At 38.1% G+C, this 21055-nt stretch overlaps 1 protein-coding gene across 2 annotated transcripts in view; it reads right to left on the bottom strand.

The window, feature by feature from the left end:
• Positions 1 to 21055, bottom strand: part of EIF5B (eukaryotic translation initiation factor 5B) — a 68597-nt gene that overhangs the window by 27432 nt on the left and 20110 nt on the right. The window contains exons 2-10 of one of the 2 annotated variants that reach the window (XM_015112911.3): positions 18591 to 18716; positions 18404 to 18488; positions 17137 to 17809; positions 14729 to 14946; positions 14188 to 14338; positions 9390 to 9488; positions 8491 to 8580; positions 6516 to 6590; positions 1277 to 1566 (exon numbers count right to left, since the gene is read on the bottom strand). In XM_015112911.3, coding sequence (XP_014968397.2) covers positions 1277 to 1566; positions 6516 to 6590; positions 8491 to 8580; positions 9390 to 9488; positions 14188 to 14338; positions 14729 to 14946; positions 17137 to 17809; positions 18404 to 18488; positions 18591 to 18716 — 1807 coding nt within the window. 2 annotated transcript variants of the gene reach the window in all.

Genomic DNA, 21055 nt, shown 5'->3' with positions numbered 1-21055 from the left:
TGACAGCACAAGAATACAAATCCCATTCCACAATGGAGATTCTGACCCAGGAATGGAGTGAATTTCAGAAAATCATAATACGTAGCAAAGTTTATGGATCCATGAAGTTTGTTATGGACTGAACATTTCCCCAAAATTCCTACCTTGAAGCCCTAACCCTCCATATGACTATACTGGGGGCTAGGGCCTTTATTTTTAAAAACATGAAGCTCATACACACTACCATTAACTAATCTAGGGAGTAGGATAATTGAGAAGCTCTTCTGCTTTATACTTATTTTGTTTGTAAATCAGCAAGCACAGTACAGATTTTCCATCACTCTCTCGAACATGAGTATATGGCAAGGGAGCTGGTGGGAGCAGGTGCTACGGGAAAAGACAGTCGTAACGGAGGTGCCAGTTGGGGAAGAATGCTACAGGCATCTAGCAGGTAAAGGCCAAGATGTTGTTCGATATCATACAAGGAAGAGAACAGTCCCTGTCCCCAACAACAAAGAATTATCTGGCCCCCAAATTTTAATAGTGCCAGGGCTGAGAAACCCTAATTTAGAATAACAAACCCTCTTAGTCCTTTAAAAATTTAGACAATTTATCCATACTTAGACTTTACAGGAGAAAAGGCAAATGTTGATATATAGGTATTAAAAAACTGAAAAATTAGTAATACACAAAAAGGAAAGCTAAAATAGTTTTTAGCTTTAAAATAGTATAATATCCTCAAGCAAACTAGTTTTTAATGTATTATTTACATTAAGCTGACAGAACTAAAGAAAACTTTCTCTTGAAGCCCACTGAAATCTACGGCATTAAGTAGGAAAAATACAGAAAGCCTATCAGGCATTGGACTTTACTAAACGGAAGCCTCATCAACCCACCAGATTTAAACAACTGAAGTGATCAGATGCCTCAGGGTGACTAACCTAAATATGTGAGGCAAACTGATGCTTATAACTGCTTATAACTGATGTTTATAAGCAGAGGGCACATGCTCAGAATACCTCTGCATACTTTCAAACTATCACTCTAAGAGCACATTAAAATTTGGAGAAAACAAGAAAAAAATAAAGTAGTCACACCATTCTATCTCAGGTAAGAGAGGGGGGTCCTTGGGTAAGACCAGTATCGAAGGCCAATAATATTTCAACATTACAAAAACTGAAAAGTATTCTGTTCTTGAGGATATATAAAGTGCTGTTCAAAGCCTTTAGTTGTACAGTTTTAATAATCACAGAGGAGTGAGAAGAAAGAAAGTAAAGAGAAAGGGTAGAATAAATACCTCAATCCTCCGTTTTGCTTTGTCATAAGCCCTTTCTTCTTTAGACCGATCATCATCAGAGTCATATTCAGAATCTGAGCTCATTTCTTTACTGGGTTTTTTATCTAATGTCTTCCCTGAATCCTTCTCATCTGACACCTTTTCATCTTCCTCATCACCTTCACTGCCTTCACTTTCTCCCTCCTCCTCCTCCTCTTCTTCACTTTCTTCATCTTCCTCTTCCTCTTCTTCTTCCTCCTCTTCTTCCTCTTCAGGGTTTTCTTTTACTTCTATATGAACTGTGTTTCCTTCTACTAGAAAGGCAAATATATTTTTAAATAAATAAGCATTAATATGATCGATTTATATCAAGATAAGAGACTTTAAAGCAGGGGTGTCCAATCTTTTGGCTTCCCTGAGCCACATTAGAAGAAGAATTGTCTTGGGCCACACATAAAATACACTAACACACTAACACTAATAATAGCGGATGAGCTTTAAAAAAAAAAATCACACAAAAAAGTCTCATGTTTTAAGAAAGTTTACGAATTAGTGCTGGGCCACATTGAAAGCCATCCTGGGCTGCATGTGGCCCACAGGCTGCAGATTGGACAAGCCTGCTTTAAAGTAGGGGAAGGAAATAACGCCTGGACCAGAACTGTTTCAGATTTTTTAAAATTTGGAATATTTGCATTCTATACTTACTTCGTATTTTTTAAAATTTGGAATATTTGTATCCGAAATAGGAAAAACCTGAAATATGAAATGCTCCAATGAGTATATCCTTTGAGCGTCACGTAGTGGTGCTCAAACTTGATTTTAGAGCATTTCAGATTTCAGATTTTTGAATTTCAGAGGCTCAACTTGTACTTAGGGAGGTAACACGGTGTTTTCATACATCATAAATGCAAGGTGTTTGTCTACATGCTAAAACGAAGTCTGTCACTTAACAGTAAAACCTTAAGGCAGTAATCCATACTGAAGTCAGCATTAGTAAGCCAGAATCCATGGGAGAACAGAAACCCAAGGAGGTGAGAACAGTCTTTAGTGCCACTTTCCCCTTATGGTCATTTGTTGATTCGGGAGGAGGCAGATGAAAGGCTAAGCTGCACTGGGAATCCAGACCTACCAGAATACTAAGAGTTCAAGAGGGTGCAGTGAGCAGACATTGGGTTACACTCTTACTGTGGGGTAAAATCATGAAGAGCTGTACCCTAGGAATAAGGATGAATAAGAAATAAACAGGATCTCCCCATTATTGGCAGATCACCTTCAGATCCTCTGGATTCTAAGTCTAGAATAAGATGATTCCATATTGCTAGTTCACTCAGGTACCTTGTGGAAGTAACATATAAAGTAGCTCTGGAGAAAAGAAAACATCATTCTTGACCTCAAATTACTTCTCCAAGCAAAATATCCAGCACATATATAAAAATAACAAGGCACATGAGAAAACAATTTACATGAGAAGAACCAACATATAAAACACCAAAAGGACTTTCATAAAGTTATAAAATCAAAATTTTAAAATGACTGTGCTTCTAACATTCAGTCAGAAGCAAAAGACAAAGTTAAAATTTTAGAAGGTAAATTAAAACTATAAAAAAAGTTAAATGGAAATACTAAAACTGAAAAATACAACAAATGAAATTAAGAATTCAAAAGGTGGGCCTAACCTCAGAATAGAAAGAGCCAAGGAGAAAATCAGTGACCTAGAAGAGAGTCAAGAGAAGCAATCCAGAATGAACCACAACAGAGACTCACTAGGTGGAAAATACAGAAAAGAAAATAGGAAACAATGATACAATAAGAGGGCCTATCAGAGACATGATTGGGATTCTGAGGGAGAAAATGGCTCCTAACATAAAACTGATAAAAACATAAAACCATATATTAACAAAGCTCTACAAGCAGAATGTATTTTTAGAAAACCTATTCTGGCTACATCATGATAAAACTGCTAAAAACCAAAATCACATGAAAAATTGAGGCTGATACCTGACTTCTCAACAGGAACAATGAAAGCCAGGGCAAGGGAATAATAACTTAAAAGTGTTAAACTTCAACCAATAATTCCTCACTCAGTAAATATATAAAACTAAAGAACGAAGATGTAATAAAGATGTTTTTACAAAGCAAAACAGAATGTCTAACTGATTCATTTAAAAAAAAAAAACAAAACCTCTAAAGTGTTCTTCAGATAGGAAGAAATTATCTCAAACGGAAGGTCAAAGATGCAGGAAATGAAGCACAACAAAATGTTAACAATGTGGGTAAACTTGTAAGTACTGACTATATAAAATATAAGCTAAGATGAGGTTTTAAATAGATAACGAAAAGAAATGAGAACAATTATATCTTTTTTGGGTTTTTTTGAGATACAGTCTCACTCTGTTGCCCAGGCTGGAATGCAGTGGCGCAATCTCAACTGGCTGCAACCTACGCTTTCCGGGTTCAAGCGATTCTTATGCCTCAGTCACGTGAGTAGCTAGGATTACAGGCGCACGCCACCATGCCCAGCTAATTTTTGTATTTTTAGTAGAGGTGGCGTTTTGCCATGTTGGCCAGGCTAGTCTCAAACTCCTGATCTCAAGTGCTCTGCCTACCTCGGCCTCCCAAAGTGCTGGGATTGCAGGTGTGAGTCATCACGCCCAGCCGAGAGCAATGATATCTAAACAGAGTATTGGGTAAATGTCATTCAAGTACTCTAAAGCCCCTGCATTGTTAGAGGATAACATTACACATTGTTAGTTCAAAGGTACATGCTAAAAATTTTCTTAATCACTAAAAAGTTTTTTAGAAAAGTATACAACCGCTGGCCGGGCGCGGTGGCTCAAGCCTGTAATCCCAGCACTTTGGGAGGCCGAGGCGGGTGGATCACGAGGTCAGGAGATCGAGACCATCCTGGCTAACATGGTGAAACCCCGTCTCTACTAAAAATACAAAAAACTAGCCGGGCGTGGTGGCGGGCGCCTGTAGTCCCAGCTACTCAGAGGCTGAGGCGGGAGAATGGCGTGAACCCGGGAGGTGGAGCTTGCAGTGAGCCGAGATTGCGCCACTGCACTCCAGCCTGGGCGACAGAGCGAGACTCCGTCTCAAAAAAAAAAAAAAAAAAAAAAAAAAGAAAAGTGTACAACTGCTAAGGTCATGGAAGGAGAAAAAAATAAAATTTTTAAAACCTAGTAACCCAAAAGATGATTAGAGAGAAAAAGAACCACGTAGAACAAAAAATGACTTGGTAAGATGAAATGTTTAAAATCAATATACTTACACCAAATGTTAATTACACCAACTGTTACATTTAACGGGCTAAGTACTCTAGGTAAAATATAAAGATTGACAAACTGGATTAAAAAAATCTCAACTAGATCCTAGCTGTGATTTGTAAATGGTGTCCCCTCTAAAATTCACGTTGAAAACTTAATCCCCATTTTGCGGGTAGCGGGTAGCAGGGTGGTGGGGAAGGTTTGGGGGACTGATTAAGCCACTCTCATAAATGGATTCATGCCCGCAGAAAAGTGCCTTCTCAAAGAGAGTTTGCTCCTCTTGCCCTTCCCTCCCTTCCACCATGTGAAGACACAACCATCCTTCCCTCTGGAGGATGCAGCACCAAGGTGCCATCTTGGAAGCAGAGAGCAGCCTTTACCAGACACCAGTGCTGGTGCCTTGATCTCGGGACTTCCCAGCCGCCAGAACTGTGAGGAATACATTTCTGTTCTTTAGTACTACCAAGTCTGTGGTATTTTGTTATAGCAGTACAAATGGACTAAAATGCTATTTACAGATACAGAAAGAGTAATAAAGAACAAAAAAGATCATGTAAATCAAAGCTCATGTACCTATATGAGTTTTAGGCAGACTTTTATATCAAAAGGCATTGTTAGAAATATATATATATATAAATGATAAAAGAGTCAATTCATTAGAAAGATACAAGATTGTATTCACCTAATGACATAGCATGAAAATACATAAAGCAAAAATTAACGGAACTTGGGAGAAACAGAAAATCTACAATCATGATTGGAGATTTTAAGACACTGGTCCCAGTAACAGAAAGAGCAGATCAGGGAAAAAAAAAAAGCAAAAACAAAAAAACCCTCAGAACGCTATAAAAGACTTGAACAAAATGATTAGCAGACTTGACCTAAATATAGAAACCAAGGCATCCAACTACTGCAGAATATGAATTCTTTCCAAATATGAAACACTTACAATAACTGACCATGCTAGGTTGTATAGCAATATTCAACATACTTCAAAGGATAGAATCATGTATGTTCTCTGATCACAATGAAGTAACAAAAGACAATGAGAAAATGCCCATTTTTGTAAATTAAGAAATATACTAGGCCGGGTGCGGTGGCTCACGCCTGCAATCCCAGGACTTTGGAAGACTGAAGTGGGCGGATCACCTGAGGTCGGGAGTTGGAGACCAGCCTGACCAACATGGAGAAACCCCGTCTCTACTAAAAATACAAAATTAGCCAGGTGTGGTGGTGCATGCTTGTAATCCCAGCTACTCCGGAGGCTGAGGCAAGAGAATAGTTTGAACCCGGGAGGCAGAGGTTGCTGTGAGTCAAGATTGCGTCATTGCACTCCAGCCTGGGCAACAAGAGTGAAACTCCATCTCAAAAAAAAAAAAAAAGAAATACACTAAATAAATCTTAGGTAAAATACATCAAAATGAAAATGAGACAATATCAACATATCAGAACTTACAGAATTTGACTAAAGTCATGCTTAAAGAAAAATGTATACCTTTAAACACAAAGATGGGGGGAGTCTGAAAAAAATCAAAGGGCCAGATATCACTATCAGTAAGTTAGTAAAATTAACAGGAAATTAAATCTCAAAGTAGAGATTTTAGTAATAAAGAAGGGGAAATAATGACAAAAACGCTTACTCTCTATTCATACTTATCAGGAACTATAGTATTTATCTCTTCATTACCTTTTAGCAGTGCTTTTTGTAAGTCAGTTTTAGTAACAACCCTATTTGTAACATCATCACTCTGAAAAAATGCATTCTAAACCTTAGGCAGTTATCTTACAAATAACATTCTGAGGAACCACTCATTCACAAAACGAAGATCCACATGAGGACTTAGAAACCACGGCAAAGAAGAGAACACGAGACTGATCCCCATCCCCAGAAATGTTCATATGTCTTTCATAATCAAAAGACTATTCATTTAAATATATATCATTCATTTCTAATAGCCACTGGATTTATCAGTGTGTGCTTATGAGGTATTCACCTTTTTCTGTCTCCTCGTCACTGGCCATAGCTTCCCAATCATCCAATCCAGCATCCTCAGTATCTTCTTCTTCTTCTGTAAGTAAAATTTGCATTTAAGACACAAAAATTATTTAGAAATATGAATTATTTAGAAAAAAATTATTTATTTCTAAATAATTTAGAAAAAAGTAAAAAATTACAGACAAAAATAATTTTTCAATTATGTAAAAAATATGTATGCAGCTATTATCTTTAGAACTCTTTTTAATATAGCTAGCATGTTACAATTTACTATTACTAAATGCTTCCATTTCCTACTACTGTCATCATATTAAACATAACCGATTTTCTATTCAAGCTAATTGTTTCATTAATTTAATCAATTTAAATGTTTCTTTAGATCTTAAAAAAGCTATATGAATGTACTCAGTTCTTGAAAACAAATGAAATTTCACATATGTCTTCTTTTTGATCATCCAACTCATGCTTTATGCAAGGAATTTATTATTTTGCTTTTAACCTTTACAGGTATTTAAATATAAATTCCAAAGTAGAAGGTACAAAAGTACCACCATCACTCCAGTTCAAAATAAGAATAGAATGCTGTGCTCATAACCCCAAAACAGCCAGAAAGCTAAATTCTGAATATTACTTAGATATTACAGACCTAATACTCTTCTTAACAAGAATGCTTTTCTTTACTGAAATCTAACCAGGCACAACTATTCTTAAATGAAAGGAAGATGAGGGGTAGGACAGGACATGCAGTACCTGGCTTCCCTGAAATAATCATTATTTACTAACAAGTCTGGGTAAATTATCTTGAGGAGGAAATAAGACTCAGAAACAGGTACCCAAAACATCCATCTAAATTAGCAATTCTTTCTGGTGTTAAAAATACGACCTAAAATAATGGACTGCTATTAAGCATATCAATCTGAATTTCTCTAATCTCGTCATATCAATGCTAGGCTGAGGTCTACCCAGGTGAAATGATCCTATTCGCTCAGAAGAGAAAAGAGAAAAAGGAAAGGAACTATCAATAATATAATTCACCAGTGTTAATCGGACTTAGTATTCTCTAAAGGCTTTTCCCATTCCTGATCCTATCTTTAAACGCTGGGGATTCTCTTGAATACCAAACATACATTTAGGCAGCCCCAGCTCTCCTATCAATATCTAGTCTTAAGAATTAGAACAATGTTTTCTTTTTTTTTTTTTTTTAAGCCAGAGATTTTCCTCAACTCCTCAACACATACACAGATACCCCACAATGAGTAAGCTGAATTCTCTGATTATTGTAAATAGAAGTTGACCTTTAGGAAGGTCTAAAAATGCCAATTTTTATGGTTCTTAAAAAGTTCTAGTTAAAAATGCTTTGAATTTGCTTCTCAAGTATTAAATGAAGACCTTCAGGTCTTTTTTTGAGATTTCTGACTCATAAATAAAAACATCAGAGAAAATCCAAAACCTACTATTCTTTCTTCCTTTTTTTTTTTTTTTGTGCTCTGTCACCCAGGCTGGAGTGCAATGGCATGATCTCAGCTCATTGCAATGTCCCTGTAACCTCTGCCTCCCAGGTTCAAGCAATTCTTCTGCCTCAGTCTCCCGAGTAGCTGGGATTACAGGCACCCGCCACCACGCCTGGCTAATTTTTTGTATTTTCAGTAGAGACAGGGTTTCACCATGTTAGCCAGGATGGTCTTGATCTCCTGACCTCGTGATCCATCCGCCTCACCCTCCCAAAGTGTATCCTTTCTACAAAACATTTTATTAACACTGCTGGAAAGAATAAAACTGATGCAAGTCTCACTTGGGTACTTATTCAAAGTAGAAATGAAAAGAAATAGAAAAGAAAGAACTATGAAGAAAGAGAGCCATCCAGTCAGTTACTTATTTGGTTCTCCCCAACTATTTATAATAACTAAGACAACGTATGACACATCAACACTATTTAATAAGAATTTAGTAATTAATCAGATAATGCTACCCACCTGGTTCAACAGGAGGTGGTGTCTCTTCCTTTTCTGGTACTCCTTGTTCCATAACTTCGACAGGAGCACATAATTCCATTGATTCAGACACTGAAAAAAGGGCAGAAACCAAGATAATGGTTTTTTCCCGATGTATAATTTCTGTTAAGATACTCCATTAAGTACTGAATAAAAAACAGTAGTGCAAACCTATTTATCTATCTATTTATTTATTTATTTATTTGATGGAGTCTCACTCTGCCACCTAGGCTGGAGTGCAATGGTACAATCTCAGCTCACTGCAACCTCCACCTCTCGGGTTCAAGCAACTCTCCCTGCCTCGGCCTGCCAAGTAGCTGGGATTACAGGTGCCTGCCACTATGACAGGCTAATTTTTTTATTTTCAGTAGAGGCGGGGATTCACCATGTTGGCCAGGCTGGTCTTGGACTCCTGACCTCAGGTAATCCGCCCTCCTCAGCCTCCAACGTGCTGGGATTATAGGCGTGAACCACCGCGCCCAGCCTGTACAAACCTATTTCTCCAAGTTTAGAAAATGTTTAAATACAGTCATATGTTTTACAGGAAACTATTCTTTCTGCTCAATAAATAAAACACAAAAATCACAGAAGGCTAAGAAGGAAACCAAGAAAAGATAAGAATTGTAGTTTTACTTCTCAGAGTTAACAGTTACAATATTCATAGGGTAGAACTCAGATTTTTCAAAGTAAAATACTTTTTCCATTAGCTTGTCATTTGAATCAAGTGAGAATAATGGCATTAATAAGAAATAAGTTTAGAAAATAAGTTTCAATATGCATTTCAGATTTTTTCCTTTCTTCTTTACAGATACTGTTTTGAAGACTGTGGGGTAACAGCAAACAAAATAGTTCCTACGTTACAGGCTATTTTGTATACAAACCTTCTTTACTTTCTAGCTGCTGTGGTATTTTTTTCCTCTTTTTATCTTCATAAATTGGCCTCTTCTTTGGCAAAGAGTCTTTTGATGGCACTTCAACACCTGAGGGATAAAAATGAAAAACTTCAGGCTTATACTACTTACATGTCACCTGAGAAGTACTATTTAAAGAATAGCATTTCATTCACCACAGAGACACATACCCTAAAATATGAAAGGATATTCATGGAAAAACTTGTATCTTTTTTATATAAGGTATTTTAAAATTTACATACAGTAAAAATTATTTTTTTATACACAGTGAGAGTTTTGATACGTGCATCACCATCACAATGGAGATGCAGAAAAGCTCCATCGCTCCATCACCCTGCGCTGCTCCATGTAGTCAAACCCTCCTTACCTTCTTAGCCTCTGGTAACCACTGATATGTTCTCCAACCAAAAGATTTGCTTTTTCTAAAATGTCACATGAATGGAATCTTAGTCTGGCCTCTATCATCACAATGGATTTGAGAACCACTCACTCTGTTGCACATGTCAATACTTCGTTTCTTTTTATTGTTGGGCAGCATTCCATCATATGGATATATCACAGTTTGCTTATCCATTCAACAGCTGAAGGACATTTGAATTGTTTCTGCTTTTTTGCAATTATGAATAAAGCAGGTATGAACATTTTCAGACAGGATTTTGTGTGAACATTTCTATTGGGCAAATATTTTGTAGTGTGAAAGATGAAACATAACGTAAATATGACCTTAATTTTTATAAAGACACTGCCAGTTGTTTTCCAAAGTGGCTATACTACTTTGCTTTCCCACCAGTAATGCAGAAGAGTTTCGGCCGGGTGTGATGGCTCACGCCTGTAATCCCAGCACTTTGGGAAGCCAAGGTGGGTGGATCACCTGAGGTCAGGAGTTTGGGACCATCCTGGCCAACATGGTGAAATCCCATCTCTACTAAAAATACAAAAAATTATATTATAAAAAAAAAGATTATATTGTGGTGGTGGGTGCCTATAATCCCAGCTACTCGGGAGGCTGAGGCAGGAGAATCGCTTGAACCTGGGAGGCAGGGGTTGCAGTGAGCTGAGATTGCGCCATTACACTCCAGCCTGGGCAACAAGAGCGAAACTCTGTCTCAAAAAAAGAAAAAAAAAAAAAAAAGAGTTTCAGCTGCTCTAAATGTGGTAAAGATAAGTTTCTCTTTTTTTAGAACAGTCTTTTCAGATGTGTATAGCTTCTTGCTGAAAATGTTCAAACTTTTTGCACATTTTTAAATGAACTTATTGGTTTTCTTATAGTTGAATTCTAAGAGGTCTTTATATATTTTGGACATTAATTCTTTGTCAGATATCTGATTTGGAGGTACTGTCTTGGAATTCTCTCAACAGTGTCTTTTGCAGAGAAAAGTTTTGACTGGTCTTTCTCAAAATGTATCTTTTTTCCTTTTATGGTTCAGAGTCCTATCTAAGCACTCTGCCTAACACAAGATATCCTCCTATGTTTTCCTCTGAAAGTATTATTGTATATTTTACATTTAGATATAATACCCATTTGGGTTTTTTGTTTGTTTGTTTGTTTTGTTGAGACAGTCTCGCTCTGTCCCCAGGCTGGAGTGCAGTAGCGCAATCTCGGCTCACTGTAAGCTCCGCCTCCCGGCTTACGCCATTCTCCTGCCTCAGCCTCCAGAGTAGCTGGGACTACAGGCGCGTGCCACAGCACCCGGCTAACTTTGTTTTGTGTTTTTAGTAGACAGGGGGTTTCACCATGTTAGCCAGGATGGTCTGGATCTCCTGACCTCGTGATCCGCCCACCTTGGCCTCCCAAAGTGCTGGAATTACAGGCATGAGCCACAGCACCCTGCCGGGTCAATTTTTATATAGTGGGGATTAAAATTAGTGTTCTGGATTTTTCTGCATACAGACGTCCAATTGTTCTAGTACCACTTGCTACATATACTGTATTTTATCCACCGAATTACCTTTCACCTATATACTAACCGTGTATAGACTATCTGTCTATCTTTCTGGCAATATCACACTGTATTAATTCCTATAGCTTTATACTAAGTCTTGAAATCAGGTATTCTAAGTTTGTTCTCCTTTTTCAAACTTATTTTGGCCATTCTAACTCTCTGGTCTCTTCATATCCATTTTAGACTAGTTGACAGATAGCTACAAAATATCATGCTGTGATTTTGACTGGGATTGAACTGAATCTATAGATTACTGGATTACTGACACAGTCTCTCACTATGGGCAGAAGCCTTAGAATAAAGACAACAGAAATTGTATACCATGGGATTTTGAATGAAGTCACTAATAAAGGAAAATGACTAAAAATGTTATCTCTAAAGTAGGAATATATATGGATGTGTGCTGTGCATGTGCTGAAGAATGTCTAGAATGGTAAAACCATAGCTATGACTGATAAGACAAATACATTAAACAAACCAAAGACAAAGGATAAAGCCAGCTGAGAATGCAGAGATCATCACTTCGATTAAAGTTTTCCTTGCCTAGCAGCCTACACCTACTAAGATGAAAAGTATGGGCCTGAGGGGAAACTGTAGGCTGGATTACCTGAAGGGTGGTCCCAGTAACACCCTAGACTTAATCAACTGACTACTCCTCTAGTCATGGACTCTTAAATAAGCTGCTGTATTTGGAATCAACACCAAGACTTGTATGTGTTTAGACATTCCATTCACTTTGCAAACTGAGACATCACAATCAAGTTCTTGAAGAAGCTCTTTGCCTGAAATGAGTTTATTACAAATTATTGATAAAATACTCATATATATATATGAGACTGTGCTTAGAAGTCACAGGCTAAAGGATGATTGAAAAGTTAACCTGCTGCACATTTCAGAGTAATTATATGAAAACACCTGCAGATGCCTACACTCTCTGAGAGTACATTTTCAGCTCAATGAATTAAGTTTTACAATACCTAGGTAATAAATGTAGTAAGCAGCAATCTTCCAAACATATGATGAAACAACACCGTAGGATCTTTTAACGAGATGACTCCCGTGAGTGGGCTGTGAGGGGGGACCTTGAATGTGAAGCTAAGGAATTTGGACTTTTATTAATAGACAATAGGGAACCAATAAGATGGTAAACACTGGACAACACTATGAAGAGGAAGAGACCAGGGTCAGAGATGCCACTTGAGAGATCATCTCTTACAAGCCTATGCTAAAGACTGATGCTAAAAGTCCATCATTTTACACTGTAATTTCCATAACTACAACTCTAACTGTTCCTTAAAACAGCATTTTTGAGACTGGCAAATTACTCCCTGCTTGGTCCCATCTCAATTTCTTCATGGGTGCTTTTAGCCTCTCCAATAGTCAACGATGAAATCTGATGTATGAATGCTAACTATATTCAAGTTCGTACCTAATTTCATTTAAAATTTTTTTTTTTTTTTTTTTTTTTTTGAGACGGAGTCTTGCTGTGTCACCCAGGCTGGAGTGCAATGGCCAGATCTCGGCTCACTGCAAGCTCCGCCTCCCGGGTTCACGCCATTCTCCTGCCTCAGCCTCCCGAGTAGCTGGGACTACAGGCACCCGCCACCTCGCCCGGCTAGTTTTTTTTTTGTGTGTGTATTTTTTATTAGAGACGGGGTTTCACCGTGTTAGCCAGGATGGTCTCGATCTCCTGACCTCGTGATCCGCCCGTCTCGGCCTCCCAAAGTGCTGGGATTACAGGCTTGAGCCACCGCGCCCGGCCCATTTAAAATTTTTAAAAAAGCTATATTCTCAGTTAAGAATAAAATTTTCTAAAATCTAAGTACTGGGTTTCTTCACATCTAATGCTCCTAGCTGAACATATGTGTAAGAAAAAGTGGCACAGATCAGCTTAAATTTCAGTTCTGTGGCCTTGGGTAGGCTGTTTACACTCTCTGAACCACCATTTCCTCATCTATATGATGGAAGTAAAAATAGCTATAAGAATTTTTATGAGGGAAAAATAGACAATGTCAAAGACATTGCAGCATCACTTACACACCAAGCACACAAGCACACAATAAATGGTAGCTATTACTGTAATTACAGCATAAACACCAAAATGACTACAATCTAAAAATCTAGGGAATATAGGAACATGAAATTTAAGAGAGGCCCCAATATATTCTTCTCATTGGAGCAAAGATACTATTTTAAATCATCTTACCTTTCAAAAAAGTAATAAATTATATGCCCAGTTGTGATCTCTAAACACTATTCCCCTCTAAAAGGAACCAAAGCTCTTTGGATCAACAACTGATTCCAGGTCTCAGGCCATGCAAGATGAACCTGGGATATCCTGTTGTGTCAGAAAGTAAGGAAAAGGTAAAAAAAAATGGTCATGAATACTTTTTCACTGTGGTCATGTGGGTAAACTAATATGCTGTCCGAGAATCACTGTACTTCTTTTTTATTTTTTGGGATTCACTTTAAAACACACCAGGATAAAAAGTAGATGGAGAAGTACAAAACAAGAATGTCAAATGGTCCTGATTGTTGAAGCTGGCTGATAGGTACACAGGGACTCATTCTATTATTATCACTATTCTTGTTTGTGGGAGAACTCAGACATACTATCATTTACATATACATTTGTATTCTTGTGTAGACGTCATCTTCCTTAACAATGAAATTACATCACCTATTCCTTACGTTTTACTGAACTTTTTCACAGATTTTCATAGGAACTGTCCTGATGCAAATTCCATTCTCCTTCTGTACATTAAGGGATATAACTGCATGTGCAGAGCTCTCTGACTGTTCAGTTAATGAAGAGTACCACTCACCCTGAGCTTGTAGGAGTTTAAGAGTAGCTTCGGCTCTGGCTCTGGCTTCTCTCTGGGATTTAGTTAAAAGTTTCCCTTCTTTTTTCAAGCGTTCTTTTCTTTCTTTTTCTTTTTGCTTTTTCCTTTCTCTTTTTTCTTGTTCCAATCGTTCCTATAAAAGAGTACATGTCAGACAAAACCTGTATTCATTTAACACACTATAAAATCCAAATGTAAACAATCCAAACTTCAAATAAATCTCGAGACACATGCAAAGTATGTTTGGAGATTCCAAATCAAAGTATTTTAAATGTTGTACATAATTATTAATTAATATCAGATTATTGGCAATGATACATAAGCAACTTATGTATCAAGCAATCTATTATTGAGAAAATAAAGATGTGCTGTACCTCATCTTATTATTTGTATCAGAAAAATAATAAAACTGAATTACCATGCAACTATGAAATTCTCAGAATGAGAAGATTAAAGATATTTTACAGAGAATAGATTTTAAGTTAAACACAGGATCAGTGTTACCAACTTCATGAAAACATACCTCTTCTTTACGCTTGGCTTCTAATTCTTCAAGCCGTTTTATACGTTCTTCCTCTTCTCTCTTCTGTCTTTCTTCTTCCTCTTTAAGCTTAGCCAGAGCTTCTTGCATAGCTTTAACAGTGGCTTTGCTAGGTCCTTTTTTCTTCTCTTTCTCTTTGTCTTCCTTTTCTCCTTTCTTTTTCTTCTTATCTTTCTTCTTTTTGTCTCCTTCATTGTCATCTACCAAAAAAGAATAAAGGCAAAGCATTGAAATGAAAAAACAATTCCCTGTGGTGATGATGAGCAAAATCCAACCATAATTTAAGGACCATAATGGGCCAAGGCTGATGCCAGCAGCAGGCTAAGTTCTCTAGGCATCAAGGCATCCTGAGCACTTCGGTAACTAGAATAGCTCAGAATAACTGACAGATGGCCTCCTGAGAAGTCTGCAATGCTGGTGTTGGTCTCAGACGTCCCGAGGAATACAGTAAGACAGAAGGATACTGTCAGCAGCAAAAGGGCAATCCTGTACTTAATGTATCTCTTAATCCATGGTACCTGAGTGGCTGGTATCCAACAGATGCCTATATGAAGTTCTAACAATCAGAATGAACTAACACCCACCTAAGTTCTGTAGCTAATTTCACTTCTACAAGATGGAGATAATGAGAATGATGTCTACTTTAGGGGGATATTAGTAGGATAAAATACAAAAATATAGGTAGTTATACTCCCAGGACTCTAAAGAATTAAAAGCTATGAAGGCACTTTCATGGTGTTCCTACTCAAAGATACCCAGATAATAAAAATCTTAGCATTTAAGAAAGTTGCCGGGCACAGTGGCTCACGCCTGTAATCCCAACACTTTGGGAGGCTGAGGCATGTGGATTGCCTTGAGGTCAGGAGTTCGCGACCAGCCTGGCCAACATGACGAAACCCCATTTCTACTAAAAATACAAAAATTAGCTGGGCATGGTGGCGGGCACCTGTAATCCCAGCTACCTGGGAGGCTGAGACAGTTGAACCTGGGAAGAGGACGTTGCAGTGAGCTGAGATCGCGTCATTGCACCCCAGCCTGGGCAACAAGAGTGAAATTCCATCAAAGAAAGAAAAGAAAGAAAAGAAAGAGAGAAAGAGAGAAAGAAAGAGAGAAAGAAAGAGACAGAGAGAGAGACAGAGAAAGAAAAGTTGTGTCATTTTTCCCATTAAAAGTTGTCCAGTCAAAAGAAAAACTACTATTTTTTTTGAAATGGAGTCTCACTCTGCCGCCCAGGCTGCAGTGCAGTGGCGTGATCTCGGCTCACTGCAAGCTCTGCCTCCCGGGTTCACGCCATTCTCCTGCCTCAGCCTCCCTAGTAGCTGGGACTGCAGGTGCCGCCACCACGCCTGGCTAATTTTTGTATTTTTAGTAGAGACGGGGTTTCACCATGTTAGCCAGGATGGTCTCGATCTCCTGACCCCATGATCCACCCACCTCAGCCTCCCAAAGTGCTGGGATTACAGGCGTGAGACACTGCACCCGGCCGAAAAACTACTGTTTTAAGAAAATAGTATGGCCATGCAAACCAACTGATCTTTAGCTATTTTCATTCTAAGTAAGAGGAAGAAATTAGCTAGAACTTTTATAATTGGTTGTTTTAAAAAAATGGCTCATTATTGCTTAAAAGACTAACTTTAGCATGTTGAGTTTTAAGTGCAGCAGAAAATATTAGCAACTTCATGAAAACATTTATTTGTGAATTTCATAAATTGAACTAGGTTTTTTTTCTTTTTTTTTTGAGACGGAGTCTCGCTCTGTCACCCAGGCTGGAGTGCAGTGGCCGGATCTCAGCTCACTGCAAGCTCCACCTCCCGGGTTCCCGCCATTCTCCTGCCTCAGCCTCCCGAGTAGCTGGGACTACAGGCGCCCGCCAGCGCGCCCGGCTAGTTTTTTGTATTTTTTTAGTAGAGACGGGGTTTCACTGGGTTAGCCAGGATGGTCTCGATCTCCTGACCTCGTGATCCGCCCGTCTCGGCCTCCCAAAGTGCTGGGATTACAGGCGTGAGCCACCGCATCCGGCCCTTGAACTAGGTTTTTAAAGACAGGAAAGAATTCAAGCTTTATCTGACACTGACTTATCAGAAAGAACAAATTTTTCATTAAATAACTTCTATAGTCTTCATCAACAGCAAAAAAAGAGTTTTCATAATGAAATTCTATAAAAATTCCAGTCTGTACAGAAATAATCTGAAAGATATTTATACTATATATGTAAAGGATTAACAATGCAAATCAAGTAAAATACTTAGATGTAATTTTTTAGATGGCTCCTTACAATAAAGTGCCTTTATACCCATGGACAAATAACAAAATGACCTTGGGGCATAATGATGACAACTTATACTGTGAATCAAAAGCCTGTTGCTCTTTCCTCTAAAGTATTAACCAACCTTCTGCAGCTGTGGGAGTCTCTGCTTTCTCTTCAGAGGCAGGGATTACTCCAGTATCAAGAGTCACTTTGGATTTGACAGTTTCTTCTTCAGATTTCCTTTGAGATTCCTTTTGTTTACTCAGATCCTTTTTACCTGTTTCTAACTCTTCTTTTTCTTTCAGCTTCCGCAGTTTCGCTTTTTCTTCATCTCGCTTTTTTCTCTCGCGCTCCTTCTTTTCTGCCTTCTTTTGGGCCACTGTCTTAATTTTGAAGGAGGAGTCATCATCTTCATTCCCACTCTCTATGTTAGGACCTGGCTTGTTTTTTTGATTTTTTTTCTGTCCTTTTCTAGATTGCAAAAACTCATCTGATTCATCACCACTTTCACCAGAAGAATTTACTCTTGAACGCTCTTTAACTTTTTTACTGTTATCCTCATCCTCTTCTGACCCATCCCACTTCTTATTTGATTTTTGAGCTTTCCCTTTAGCTTTTTTAGGAAGTTTGTTAAAATCATCATCATCATCACTCCCAGAGTACATTTCCACTTTTGGTTTTGCAGTCTTTTTTGATTTTGAATCTTTATCTTCCAATTCTTCGCTATCATTATCATCAAAACTCTGTTTTTTGCCCTTCTGTCCTTTCTTTTTTTTATCTTTTGAGGTGAATTCCTCTTCATTGTTTTCTGTTGGCTAAAAAATTTCCATCGTTAGAAAAGATTAACAGAATTACATTTGAGACCAGAGTCATGTGCTTCATTAACTAAACATTTTTTTTAAATCTCAAATGATTTCAAAATCTTTTTCAAAGTCTTTTTCATAGGAATATAAAATTCAAACAAGCACGAGAGGTTGGCCTTGGCCTCAGACACATCTCGCATTCATTGTAAATTTCAGAATCCAGGGCCTCTTGAAACAGGCACTAATCACCACTCCACATTTACTAACTTTACAAAGCTTAAGGGACAAGTTGAAAGAAGAAAAAATATTTATCATTTTCCCATTACTCTGAGGCTTATCCAAATTCGAAGGATGAAAAAGAAACAACAGAGAAAACTGAAGGTGGAGATGAGTGATTACATCATATCTCCAAATGTACCAATTTTATGAATAAACAATATACCACAAAATACCTTTACATTCCTATTTTTCCCTTTGGCATCAGATTTCACAGAAGCTTTTAAATAACATATTGTACACTGCTCAAAAGTTTCCAAATGTAACTCCCCAAACCAACATTAAGAAGAATACGATATGAAACAGGAATAGGTAACAAAGGTCTTTCACCTTCACTGCAACAGTTTCTCTGTCAGCTTTGATGCCTTGAGCTTCCAAAGACAATTCTTCCAGTTCTTTCAGGATATCATCTTCACTAGAAAAGGATTAAAATACATTGTGAAGCACTGGTATAGTTTTATTAAGTGAATTCAGTACCAAAACAAATAAAAATCAAATATATTTAAAATATACTTACTCAAAATCCTGCTTTTTTTTCTCTTTTTTCTTTTTCCCTTTTGACTTTTGAGGCTCCTGTTCTTTGGCAGCACCAGCTCCTTCTATTTCTGCAGCCAAGGCATCAAGATCAATGTCATCCTTGGCACTTAAATGAAAACAAAGACGTCCTAAATGTTACTCAAAAGTAAAATAATCATTCATTTACATAGAAAATTTTATCATTTTGACCTTTTTCATGCATTAGCAGCACACTGAGAAAAATCATTTGGCAAGTTCTTTCATAACAGCACAAGCTACCTCTACTTATCAGCCTCCCTACATCTGCTTCAATGAAGTTTCTGGATTACACTCAAATAAGGGAGAGTGATAATGAAAAGCTCCAAAGGTTTTTTGTGTGTCTGAATGAAGTTATTTATAAAATGGAGAGATCTTAAAACATAAAACAAGTCTTATTTCTCAACTATCAGTAACAACACCTAAATATTTGGACCCCTGTGCATTTTTACTTGGAATAGCAAAAATTTCAGAGTTGGAAGGAAGTTTAGAGATCAGTCATCTAGCCTGTAATCTCATTTTACCAATGGGGAAACTAAAATGCACAAGGACTGAATGTCCTGAGAAAAACATAACTACATATTCAAATCTAAATGAATTAGGAATGATTCACTAAATAAAATACTTAACCAAAAATCCAGAACTAAACCTGTTCGCATCTGGTTTCATTTCTGGATCCATCCAACAATGTCCTCACCTACCAACATTACTTGGAGTAAACCAAATTAAGTTCCAGCTAAAACCTACAGAAAATGAAGGCGGCCCAGTCTAAAATGTACAAGTAGCAAAGGTAGATGAATCCAAATGAATGGCACAGTAAGAAAACAACTCATGTAACGTGGCCTTTATAATGGACGCCTTGTAAAGAGATGCTTTATTTCAGCAAAGAAAAAAATTTTTTTTCTTTTTTTTTTTTTTTTTTTTTTTTTTTTTTTTTTTTGAGACAGAGTCTCACTCTGTCACCTAGGCTGGAGTGCAGTGGCGTGATCTTGGTTCACTGCAACCTCCACCTCCCAGGTTCAAGTGATTCTCCTGCCTCAGCCTCCTGAGTAGCTGGGATTACAGAAGCCCGCCGCCATGCCCGGCTTTTTTTTTTTTTTTTTTTTTTTGTATTTTAAGTAAAGACGGGGTTTCACAATATTGGCCAGGCTGGTCTCAAACTCCTGACCTTGTGATCTGCCACCCTCAGCCTCCCGAAGTGCTGCATCCAGGGTGAGCCACTGCACCCAGCCTCAGTAAAGAAAATTTATAAAGAGAAGTAACTTCCAACTATATTATAAATATAATTAAAAGATTATATGACAAGACATTGAGGATATAGAATTTAGCCTTAAGGAGCTTAATAGGGAAGACAGACAGCAAACCAGTAAAGCACAAATTGCAAAATGTTAAATGCCTTGAAGTAAAAGAACGTAATGCTTTTATAAATAGTTGGCCAGAACTGAAATGTGCTCCTTGTCTTCCTGTATTTTAGACAATGTGACACTGATCTGCTGCCGTGGTAGGGACTTCCGACAGCACCAAATCTGGAATGGGAAAGTCAGACAATGTGACAGTGATCTGCTGCCGTGGTAGGGACTTCCGACAGCACCAAATCTGGAATGGGAAAGCCAGAGGCATCTTCTTCTTAGCTAAAGCGGTACACACACCAGACACAGTAAGTCCAAAAGCTAAAGGCAACAAGGTGTGTTATGCCTCAAGAGGGCTCACAAAAGACATCTGAACCACCTAAGAAATGTTTGAGCATTATGTATTTCTTGATCCCACCAAAGATACAGGGAAACAGAAACTGAGGGGGAAGCCAGGCAGTATATTTTTAGCAACATTATTTTCAGGTGATTGTGCACCAGATCTGAACACTGTCACTCTTCTTCCTTTATAAATGAAGTAACTAGTAACTGAGGCACAGAGAATCTGCCCAGGATCACACGAGTCAGAGATGTGGGATTTAAACCCAGGAAGTCTGATTCCATAGCCAGATGTCTTACTTCTGCTGACATAATCCAATTTGCATTTTAGGGCTGGACGCAGTGTCTCACACCTGTAATCCCAGCACTGTGGGAGGCCGAGGCAGGCAGATCACTTCAGCCCAGGAGTTCGAGACCAGCCTGGCCCACACTGTGAAACCCCGTCTCTAAAAAAATATAAAACTTAGCCAGGCATGGTGGCACATGCCTCTTGTCCCAGCTACTTGGGAGGCTGAGGTGGGAAGATCACCTGAGCCCAGGAGGTTGAGGCTACAGTAAGCTAGAATTGTGCCACTGAGTTAAAACCTTGTTTTAAAAAAAAAAAAAAAAAAAAGCATTTTAGAATGCTACCTCTGGTATGAATGGCAGGGCTGAATCCTGACTAGTCAGGAAGCAAGGAGACCAGTTAGGAAGCTTTTGTAGTAAGTGTAAGGAGAAACAATGAGCACCTAGACTTGCCCAG

Source organism: Macaca mulatta, chromosome 13, assembly GCF_049350105.2.
Source record: "Macaca mulatta isolate MMU2019108-1 chromosome 13, T2T-MMU8v2.0, whole genome shotgun sequence".
In the NCBI taxonomy this organism is placed as follows: domain Eukaryota; kingdom Metazoa; phylum Chordata; class Mammalia; order Primates; family Cercopithecidae; genus Macaca; species Macaca mulatta.
Note: the sequence above shows the minus strand (reverse complement) of the source record. Positions and strands in the feature narration are given on the sequence as shown.